Genomic DNA, 12,065 nt, shown 5'->3' with positions numbered 1-12,065 from the left:
TGCTGTACATTAGCAAACAATGGCTGTGTCTAAGCAAAAATCACTACAGCCACTCCTGCTAAGATAAATAAATAAATAAATAAATATATTACTCCTTAATTATGACAGGGGGCAAGTGGGGCTGAATTAGCCATGTGCCTATTGTGTTTGCTTTCCCAACATCTCATTCAATCTTTTTGTTCGTCTTTTGTTTATTTCTTAGGATAAAGATTTTTGTTGGAAATTGTCTGACAATAATTGCTGCATCATCTATAATCTAAATACGTGGGCCAATACACAATCTTAAGACTATTCATTATATATATAGAATAATTCAAATCTTGATTCCTCTAAGAGAGAGGGAAAGGAAGCATATAACCAAGCTCTAATATTTCTTAGAATAAGGATGTTCATTGTATTATTGTTGCTACTAATTAATTTTATATATTATAAGGTTTTTTATTTGAAAAATATAAAAAAGACAAAAAAAAACTTGGTCAAAGAGATAAAAACAGAGATTTTAGAAAAGATAATTTTAATTTTAAAAAAGAAATACATGTCATTTTTATTTTCACTAACTCTATATATATATATATGAGTTTCCACTTTTCATTTTGTATCTCTGCCTCGGCAGTAGGAATTCGTATTACAAGGGCTTTTTCTTGGCTCCCACAACATCAAATAAAAAAAGAAAAGAAAAGAAAGTTTGTATTTATTTATTTAATCTCTGAGTGGAGGGAGGGCTCTATGGGATGGTTAAAATCTCAAAGAAAATGAGCATACAGCAAATAATTATTTATGGGACAGGCCTTTAATAAAAGGTATGAATCTCACTGATGCAGTCTTCATGGCTCACTTGCCACATTTGCTTCAACCCCTGTACTTGCTTGATAATCTGCAGAAGATATGAGAAGAGTTTGACCATTTCCTTGGCCATAAAACTGGAGAGCATTGCACAAGGCTTAACAGAAGAATCGAAGAGAGTCTATATTGAGCCCGCCCTGGCCAGCAGATGGTTCCACTGTTTGAGGATGGCCCTTGTAATTTGGGCAAAACAAGATTGACCAGAAAAATACAGAAAGTAAGCTTATATTGGTAAGATGTTGGGCCAAATTTAGAAGTTAGGAAGGACACGATCTTGTGGGGGTTTGAGCCCTCCTGGAACTTGAACTTGAGCCTTGGATACTTGTTCCTAGAACTGAAAAGGAGGAGAAAGAACTTCTTGTCCTTGATTTTGATCAGGCTGGTTCCTTGAATATTTTCTTTTCCTTGCTTCAATTTGCATCGACAGACTACTAGTCTAGATGTTTTTGCAGCACTTAAGGGTTAGTTTTGCTTGTATTGATACAATAATATTATGCGGTCCTCTAATAATCAATGTAACAGCTGTTCTGTTCTTGAAGGCAACCTGGAGTCGTTAAGAGCGATGCATTTCAGATCCTCTCAACTTGCGCTTTGTGTTCCTTGAAACCAACTAGAGCCACTACTTCGTTAGATTTCATGATATGAAGAACAAACTAAATCTCGATTAAAATGTAAATTAATTCAAAAAGAACTCAGCTTCCGGCAATATCTGTGTATGCCAAAGCTTTTACTCCCTATGTTCCTCACCACAATCACCTAGCACTAGCAACGGCAACACTGCAAGCCCAGGAACTTCAAGGCTCGAATCATTGCCATTGCAAAGAAATATGGATGCCCTTCACTGCAAGTGTGTGTCTAAAGCGTTTTGCAAGGACTTTTAGCACTTGTACACAAGGAAGATGCTACCGCTGATGTTTATAAGTTACAGGTGCAGAGACTTGCAATTGAAGACAGAACAGATCAGTGATCGAGTTAAAACAAAACTAACCCATGTATTTGATTCTCTGGATAGTTGTTACAAAAACCAGCAGTTATATTTTACAAGAAAACCCAGACCATGCACATTTCTCATGATTTTTCTGACAAAATACTTTGACACAGCACTTATGAATAGTTACAAAAACTTGATACCTGTAAATGGCTACCTGAACAGGATCTGCAACAAACAAAGTATATTTCCTATTAATTCCTGATCTTTAGAAACATACTGGCAATAACATGCTTGGCCACCAATTGCAAGTCCATGAAGCAAGCATATCCAATCTCGGAACGGGTTCCTCTTGTAATAAAACTACCTGATTTGATGAACTGAAATTCAACTGGCTACCTAATTCCAAATCTTAAGCACTTGTTGTGTTTGACTTCAATACTTGGGTTCTGTGTGAGTTGCTTTGTCGGTTTAACAATGGAGATTTTCTCCATCGCATTTATGAACTTTCGTAAGTGCTTGATGTACTCAGGGTAAGTTTCAAGGTTGCAATGCCCACCACCTTTGACCCATAAGGGATCATATTTTTCCTTGGCAAGTTCCCACAGGCGCTTTCCATGGGATAAATCAACGATATCATCATTTGTTCCCTGCAAAGGCTCAACAGCAAATATCATCCATAATAGCAGCAAAGATTTACTAATTGAAGCTGAAACCAATAATCACGTCAAACAGTATATAAAATAGTCACAAATTATCCAACCATATCATCAGCAAGAGATGGCATCTGGTACTGAAAGAAAAACAAAATAAATAATGTGGCATAGCGGTAATGCTTGTAAACTTGGCAGAGGAAGTTTTTAATGGCATTGACTAATGAAAGAAAATAATAGACGGCATTCATTCTAATTTCAATTGGTTTGAACCCTGTGCATGCACGGTTTCAATCGGCATGTTTCCATATCAGCAGTATCATTCCAGAGAAGGTCATTGAACATAACCAGCTTCTTCATCTAACATGTCCTGTCAACTGGCAAAGCCACCTAGTAAGAGAGATTTTAGGACAAAAGTTCCAGGAACCTCCATGTATCTTGGGTTGGGTTCATCTCAATTCCCTTAAAAAGCATATTTCAGCGTCTTACACAAAAATTCATTGACATCAAGTGTAGATTTACTCATGCACGGATCAATGGCAACAATAACTACAGTCATCCATTAAAAAATAATTATCAGCTCCTTTTACAAAACAAACTGTGGTAGTGGTCAAAACCAAATCATTTTTAAACGCTCATCGTATTTTTCTTTAACTTCCAAAATCATTCCCAATTCCTGAAACCAAGCACAGTTTCTAGTCGTTTAAAGCCTAAATTTCTTTCTTAGTGTTTCAAGTTTTGTTAAGATTTGCCATTCTTCAAACAGAAACTAGCTCTCTCTGCTCTCGCTATATATAAAATGAACATTAAACAGCTTGCAAATTTTTTTTTTCTGTCACCGGAAGTCTGGAAGGGAAAGTAAAAAAAATACAGGAAAGAAAATTACAGTAATGCCATGTGGTCTTATCATGAGAAGTAAATAAGCAAAAGTTTGGACAATTCTTCGTCCATGCGTTTTTCATGACCAGAATTACATGCAAATGGAAAAAAAATTATGTGGAAACAAAGTGAGGAAGCTGGACAAGGTGGCCAAAATAATAAAAGAGAGAGACTTACATGGATAACCAGAACAGGGCAGCTGACAAGACGTATTTTGTCTATATTCTGTACAGATTAGATACAGAATCTTCAGTACAAAACAAATATGATTTCTATCCAACAAACAAGAGATAAAATGATACCCAAAGCTAAAGCTACCTTGTAAATGTCAAACCAAAATGTCATCTTGACAGGATACAAGACCCTTATGCCTGAAAGAATTGCACTGTGAAGAACGACGCCTCTCAACTTCTGTAAACGAGAAGCCAAGTGCAGGGTAGGACCACTTCCAACAGATTGGCCATACAAGATCAAGTCTTCCTGCTTTATTCCATAATCCTTCTTCAAACAATTGTACACAGCCTCAATGTCATAGTATGTGTTGAACTCAGATGGCTGTTACAAATGCAGATAAACAATTAATCAGGCATGGCATGGCATAGCATAGCATTAGCAAGACAGTATGAGAGAGATCAAAAAAATGTTGGACCTCTAATATTAGATGCTGTTTTCTAGTTAAAAATTAGCCTTTCCAGGAAAATTCTGGGCAGCTCAACGTTTGATTCAAGGAAAAAAAAAAAAAAAAAGAACAACAAATGCATATTGATCTTATAGATTTTCTTCACCTTGCCGGAAGATGCTCCATATCCTGAATAATCATAGCTGCGAAAACAGCAAAACACAAAATAAGTAATGAAGCAAAAGTTCACAAGTTCAATTGTAAGCATGCAACCGGCAGAGCTATTTCATAAAAAAGCATTTGTATCCTGAAAGCATACCAATGTTACTGCAAGTAAAATTAATGTCCTACATCCCTCATCGCATGCACCCAAAACCAAATACACAAAACAAAATCAAGGAAATTTCAAGCTAAATTATAACAAGTCAAGACAAAAAAGGTCCATGTTAATGAGAATTGATGCCATAGCGACAACTCAAACCCTACAAATTCCAGCAAGATTATGACAAAAGCTGGAAATATCTTTTTGGGCTAGTATTTAAATCAGAAAACTAGAGATATATTTTCTTTTCTCTCTGGGTCAAATCCATTTAGATTTCTTGTAAGGTCACAATCGAGAAAATGAAAATGCACATAATGATTACAAAGACAGCAACTTTCACAGACTGACACATGATATTATCCTTCATTAATAAAATTCACAGATGATATAGCTCCAAACATGCAAACACAAGGAACACCACATGACAAGAAGAGAGAAAAGGTCTAAATGGCAAATCCACAATTCAAAGACACCGTTCTTTTTCAACAACGAAAGAAAAGGAAGGAAGGAAATCATAATTAGCAAACGGGTGCTAAACTAATTGCATAGACAGAAGACAAAGGGAAACTAGAAAAAGAAGGCAACAACAAAACCAAAAAACATAAGCAAACCACCTAAATAAGCCCAGAAAGATTAAATCCACAAAATGATGTTCTTATTTAATCAATCACCAGAAAGGATACCATCAAATAAGAAAATTCATATATGTTTAATCAATCATCAAAGAAGAACATGTATAGATACATAAATAAACAAAAACAAATAATAGCACTAAAATTCAAGAAAATCACGAAACCCCAAGAAAAAGAAGTGCTGAATCAATAGTCAAAACAACCACAAAAATTTAAGACAAGCCTGAAAACAAATCCAAAGAAGCAAAAAAGCCATACCCACCAAAACATACCTCATAATATTGACTCTCAAATGAGCTCTAAGCTCAATGAAAAGCTCATGCATTTGTCCAAGGTCAGCAGCATTTCCATGAGAGTACAAAACTGTAAATCTTGCAAAAGGGTGTTTCCAAAACGTGGCCACAATCTTGTTCCCAGGTTTAGTTTCCAACAAATGAACCTCCATGTTCTTGTCTGCAGTTACACCTGGTAACACCAGCCTCCCATCACTCTCTCTAAACACATCATACGTGGGAGGGTCTGGCGGGAAAAAAGCAAATTTTGCTGCCACACTTGACGTTACATTTCCCATTTATGTCAGCACACCGTTGTACCTTCCTTGTACTCTTATATTTAAGAAAAGACAATAAAACAAAGAGAGCAGAGCAGAAGAAAACAAAGCAAACGCAGTATAGATTTTATGATGACAAAGAATGGGGGTGAGTTAATATTGTCTTGGTGATTAAAAGAGGTTAAAGTTTTGAACTTTTTGTTTTTTTAGTCATGGTATTTACAGGTTAATGTGAAGGGATCCGATCTAAGAGGGTGAGCTGCTGGTGGTGGTGGAGGAGGAGGGAACAGAAACCTATAAAAATGAATAATAAGGATTTTGAGGGAACATAGCATGAGAGAGAGAGAGATGTTCCTTTGTTTGGTTAATGTAGTTTAGTTATTGATGATGATGATGATGATGATGATGATGGAGTCATTATCTGTGGGAGAACTTTCCTTTCTATTTTTGACTGGATGCCCCTTGTTTTGAGATGATTTTACATATGGACATTTCTGGCCTTTCGTTGTCTTCAGGTGAAGAATAATAATAATAAAAAATATAATATAATTACATATGGATATTGTCATAAATAATGTTTTTATAAATATTTTTTTACTTAAAAAAATATATTAAAATAATTTTTTAGATTTTTTATTTTATATTATTATATCAAAATTATATAAAAAAAACACTGAAAAAACTCTTTTAAAATATACTCAAACACAATTAAAAATACAATATCAAATACACACTAAAATATTTGATTATATTTTTTTATTATAAAAATAAATAAACTCATTAAAAAATTATCTCAAATTGATAATAAATTCTTTGAAGGTTGAATATTTGTTTTTTATTAGATTTATTTTATATCTCTTTTTTCATCCATCTAATAAAATCCATTTTTATCTATTCTATATTTGTTTCCTTTATACGACCCTAATCAAATATAAAAATATTAAATATTAATAATATGTTGCTACATTGAAATTGAATATCTATTTTCTTAAAATACGAACCAGAGATTCAATTAAAAAAACTCCCAGCTTGCAAAGAAGAATTGTCTCAAGAATCCAATATAGTATTAGGATTCCATGTACGTGTATAGAAGTGCTCGTGATTTCAGCATGGAGAACTAAGTTCTGTTTGGCTAACGAAATTGCCAATAATTGCACTAGTTATTCCATAACACTTGTGCGTCTTGAAATTTCAAATTGGGTTTTTAAAGGTGATCTTACTGAAAATAACAGTGCTGATTTCGTTCCTTTTAAGGCAGTGTTATATATATATATATATATATATATTAAAAAAGTAAAAAAAATTAAAAGAAAGGGTTTAATTTAAGAACACGAGGATGCCGCAGAAACAAATTTGAAGGCCAGTACCGTCTTTTTGAAGAAGAGAGAAGGTACTTGTGTGAGACCGCCATTAATCCATAAAGGGCACCTAAAACAAGTGCCCTTGAAAGGATTAAGAACTCAAAATGGGAGAGGAAGGAGTTTAAAAAATTAATAATGGAAATGAGAGAGAGAAAAGTAAATCTAAAGCATGGCTGATAGACGGCTAAGATTTGGTCAAAGGCTGCTGGGGGTGTAGAGAGAAGTTGAGGGTCAGAAATTGTCAGAGTCAGACATTCCCTCCTTAGCTTTGCTTTACTCGGCCAGTGTATATGTGCTCACAACATCATGACAGGCAGTGATTCAGTTTGGTTTATTTTTATGTTTTAAAAAAATTAATTTTTTTATTTTTATTTTTAAATCATATTAATATTAAAAATATTTTTTTAAAATAAAAAAATTATCTTAATATATTTTTAAATAAAAAGTTTAAAAAATAATCATTATTATGCTTTTGGATATCCCATTACTATATATAACTTTATTTTTAGCTAAAATTTTAATAACAAGCTTTCATTGGGATTTTTAAAATAGTATGATATGTATTTATTAATTAAATATTGTTAAATTTACAATTAAAACCTCAATTTACCCTCTCTTTTTCCCTCTAATCTCACTCATCTCAATAACAACTGCCTTCTTGCAGCATTCAATGTTTAACCCTACACTTTACTACCTCTCCAGCTATCCTTAAAGCCTCCTTTAAGCTTTAATGGAGCTTTTAATGGCCAAAAGCTCAGTAGAGAATGGTGGATATGCAAGTTTTTGTGAGGATAATTGTCTGCTAGTCCTTGAGTTGGGACCTGGGACCTCAGGTTTTAAGAGGGTGGGGGAGCTGAATCCATCCCTAAAAATTGAAAGTGAAAAAACATGAAAGGGCACCAAATGATGAACATCTATGGAGAGAAGGTGAATCATGAAAGGGGATAAAGATAATGTTTGTCAATTGCTTGAAGAATGCAAATTCCAATTCCAAAAAAGACATTCAAGAACTTTGCTTGTGAGCTAGGTAGGTCATCTACAAACATATAAATTAATTTAGTTACATGATAGTAATAAAAATATTCTTTAACCAATTTTCATATGCATCTCTATTCATTGCCTTCTCTTATTAGACAAACTAATGTGTTTGTAATTTTTTTAATTGTTTTGATAATCTGAAACTTTTAAGTTTGGTTTTATTTTGTATAGTTGCGATTGATGGAATTATGTTTGATAACTAAAACTTTTAAGATTCTCAATTATTAACTGTTCTTTTTAATTAATTAAAAATTATGTTAAAATTAAAGTTATAAATTTTATTCAAATTTAAATATATTCAAATTTGGTATGTTAAATCATTTTTAATGTAATATTAGTTATATGATTCAAGCTTCTCCGTAGGCTGGATAAAAAAAATAAAAAAAAGTATAATATTTAATTAATGCAAGCATGTTTAAAAAAAAAAACAATATCGAAATGAGAGAAACTAATACCAAATGATAAGCTAAAAAAGTGATGTTAGTCTATGTTTACTATGTCCTAAATTATTATGAAAAAGCTACAAAATCTAATTTTTAACAAATTAAATATTAAAAAATAAAATAAAAAAATTACATAAAAAAATTCAAAAAAAAATTAAAAGCCAAACAAATATATCTGTAAACCTATTTGAGTTAATCCATTAAAGTTATAAGTTAAATCATGAAATTAAGATAACCCTACAAAATAAAAAATAAAAAATAAAAAAAATCATGAAGTTTATCCTAAAAAAACCAATGAAATCAAAAGGAAAAATAAATAAAACAGAAAAGAAGATATGACTAATTATCTGATTTCTTGCTTGTAAGGATATTGAATGAATTTTACGTTTTTTTTTAATATCATTATACCGATAATCAAAATAAAAATGATAAATAAATCACATAAAAAAACCATTTTACCTCTGGATTCAGCCTCCTTGGCCGGGCAATAAAAAATAAAATATTCGTTTCACTATCATTATCTATAATAATTACATCTAAGTGTTACAGTGTTTTGTGCAGATATAATTCTTAAATTGATACAATACTTACAAATTAACCTGGTAAATCAAACCCCTTTTCCAGTTATCAGATTGGATCTCATAATTGACAAGACCCAAAGGCAAGTACTAGCATCCAGCAGCTCCTTAGTTTATGAAGTAAACTGAATTAAATAGCTCCACCATAGCTTTTCTTCAAAGGTTCTCCAATTTTTTAAAACACTTCAGTCCAAAGGCAAAGACTGGGTCAAAAAGAACACAGAATTCTTGGATTTTGGTGCCCTAAAAAAAAGAAAAGAAACCTAGGTCTTAAAAGATGACCAAAGATTAAAAAAAGAAAAGAAAAGAAGAAGTAATATGCTACTTGCACATAGAAAGACAATTGTTTAGAAATCTGCTGAAAAATTAAACTTTGCCCACAAAATTATACCAAGACCAGGTGATGTCCTGCGACTGACTTCAATATCTCATGATTTAACACATGTTTGTAGAGCAAATGCGACCGAGTGCATGGGTTCTTAGCCCACAAATACATGATCAGCTTGCAGGCGTTATCTAGCCGCGGATAATTCTTGCCGAGGCTCCGAAATATTGACTTGAAAATTCATTTCATAGGCAAAATCCGAGAGGTTAAAAAACAACAAAAAGCTTCCACTGTCTAATCCAAAACACAAGTTTTTTTGTATTAATATGAATATTTAGGACCAGAAGCCGTGGAAGGCAATTTAGGCCCCAACAAGATCCGACTCGTCAGGATCGAAGCTAGAGCGTTCAATATCCATACAGCTGTGGGCGGGAATGATTGGGCGGCAAAAGAATGTGGACATTTCTTGAAAGGTGTACTGGACGTGAAGCACAGTAAATAGTTGGCAAATAACGGGTCCATCTGGTTGCCAGAATGTCCATTGAAAATAAAAGAAAACCAAATTTAGATTTGATTGGTAAATCCAATGTGTCGTGTGCTAGGAGCCGAACTGGAATTGGGTTTGCTTAGCGCATCAACTCGCAATCCAATTCACTTAAAAAACCCGAGTAAGACTTTATCGGGTCAAGTTCAAGATTTATTTGTTTAATTGTTATCTAAAACTACTACGTTTTATAATTGATTCAAGTTAATCTGATGATCTTGAGATGAACCTGTGACCTGGCTCCCAACCGGACTCCACAACTAGTTGTTGTTAACAGCTACAATGAAATGATTAAAAAAGATAAAGAAATGGATCCATTTTAGTGTTTCCAAGGGAGCCATTCATAGAATTCTGTGTTTCTGTTCATTAATTTGAGATGCCAAGGAGAATAGAAGATTCAGGAAATTGTGACATGAGAGATCTCGTTATGACATTTCACATAACATTGAAAAAAAAGAAAGAAAAACAGTTTAAGTACATGGATCATAAATGTTTTCTGGATTAAAATTACCAAATTTATGATGATTTCAACTCTCCTAAAACGGGGATGAGAAAATATACTGTAAGGGAGAAATAGCAGAGATTGCAATTAAGAGTTTGTTATGCTCAAATTGTTTCCGAGAAAGGTTTCCCTTTCCGCAACTCTCCTATACTGGGAAAGTAACAAAATATTCTTAGATTTCCCCTGAAATTTACGCCTGTCAGCGCTCAATGAACACTGTGAAAAACTCTATCGATCCCTGTGCAATCCAAGAATCAAACAGAGAGTAAGAGTATTTATGTGAAGGCAATAAATCCACGTTTTGAAAATAGCATTTGAAGTTCAGACAAACTAGAAACTGTTTGCTTCCTGCTTTAAGCTGCAGGTGAGGATCAAGTCAGTGTCAAAGCCAGCACTGGAGAAATACATTTAATCTGCAACCGAGTACATGTGCCCACCAAAGGATTCACAATTATTCACACGGAATCGGTGACAAGAGGCACTGTCTATCTTGCCAGGGAGCAACACACAGCGATTCACAAGGGCTTGGTTCCACACAGCGCTAACTATTCCGTAACAGATTCAATTGCAGTGAAAGCTAATTGCCATGTTGAAACAACACATGCTCCTCTTCCAAAGCGGTCTTATCTCCAATAACAGAAACCCATGTTTCTGCAATTTTATCCACTCTTCCTTCCAGAAACTCCAATGAAGTGAATGCTCGCAATGTGCCTCCAGACTCTGGGGAAAACACTCGAGTTTCGTCATTCATAGAGTTTGTGTTGTCGGTTCCTTGTTCAACAACTAATCTTTGAGCTCGAGGAACCATGGCCCCATCCAAGTATACAATCTTGTTAGCATCAACCACGATCATTTTCTGAAGACCATCTCCATATGCTAGCTGTTTATGCATGTGACCAAACACAATTAGGGGGGGATACTCTTTTACATGGGACATGGCTTGTGCTAGTTCTGTGGCAGAAGATACATTAGCAAGCATGGTAGGGTAAAGTAGAATCCGATAATATAAGACGAATAAGTGCACGTTGTGTGTTTGCGCCAGAAGGTGCTCTTGTAAACATCCTAGAAGCCATATAGTATTTTGTAACAGAGATTAATAATTTGCATTTTCACGTACGTGAGATGCTTTTGCTCCCTTTCCGTACCGAGCTCCTCCAGGCTTCAATTGCATCAAGCTGCCTTGCACAAACAATCATGTCAATGCAAGGAACATTCAGAAACTTTGTGGACTGGGATGGTGCCCAAGTTTATTGATCTATCAAAGCACAGATACTTATTACTACAAGCAGCTGAACCCAAGATCATTGCCCGGATCACCATGGTCGCCACCTCCGGACACCCAATCTTTCCCACGCCATTCAAGTTGGAAACAAGGCCTGAAAAGAAAGACCAAAATGTGTCATAAAAGTCAACGAATTTTTCCAGAACAACTTGTCTCGAAGTAATTTTGCTTGTTATACTAACGCAGGTAAGTCTATAGAATCTGATAATTTTGAGCAGTCAGTTAATAGGGAATTTGCCACTAATGGACCATGCATAAAGTATTAAAGACTCGGTTATGGATCAGTAAAGTAAAACAAAGTTTAAGAAGACGCATATCAGCGCTAAACGAACAACCTAATAAGAAAACCCCATAACTTTATATTCGATCGTTAGATTATCCTTGCATTATACCAAATGATTCTACAAGCTTATTTTTATAGGGATTAACTTGCTATAAGTAGTCGAGGAAAACCCTCAAATTAGGCTATATATATATATTAGATTTTTAGCTTGATTCTGGATTTTATATTGTATTTTTTATTTGACTGAGGATTCTGATTTTTTTAACTTGTAAAGTTTGATTTA

General features: G+C 34.0%; 1 protein-coding gene across 1 annotated transcript; it reads right to left on the bottom strand.

Moving 5' to 3' along the window:
* Positions 1 to 1,809: 1,809 nt before the first annotated feature.
* LOC105121146 (alpha/beta hydrolase domain-containing protein 17B-like) lies at positions 1,810 to 5,764 on the bottom strand. The gene is made up of 5 exons (XM_011019676.1): positions 5,149 to 5,764; positions 4,089 to 4,125; positions 3,622 to 3,858; positions 3,481 to 3,528; positions 1,810 to 2,421 (listed from the first exon to the last, which is right to left on the bottom strand). The coding sequence occupies exons 1-5, from the start codon at positions 5,445 to 5,447 to the stop codon at positions 2,167 to 2,169; spliced, it is 876 nt and encodes a 291-aa protein (XP_011017978.1). The 5' UTR covers positions 5,448 to 5,764; the 3' UTR covers positions 1,810 to 2,166.
* Between the last annotated feature and the right edge of the window lie 6,301 nt (positions 5,765 to 12,065).

The sequence above is a fragment of the Populus euphratica genome, unplaced genomic scaffold (genome assembly GCF_000495115.2).
Source record: "Populus euphratica unplaced genomic scaffold, PopEup_1.0 scaffold31.1, whole genome shotgun sequence".
Taxonomy (NCBI): domain Eukaryota; kingdom Viridiplantae; phylum Streptophyta; class Magnoliopsida; order Malpighiales; family Salicaceae; genus Populus; species Populus euphratica.
This window is presented reverse-complemented; position numbering and strand designations above follow the sequence as displayed.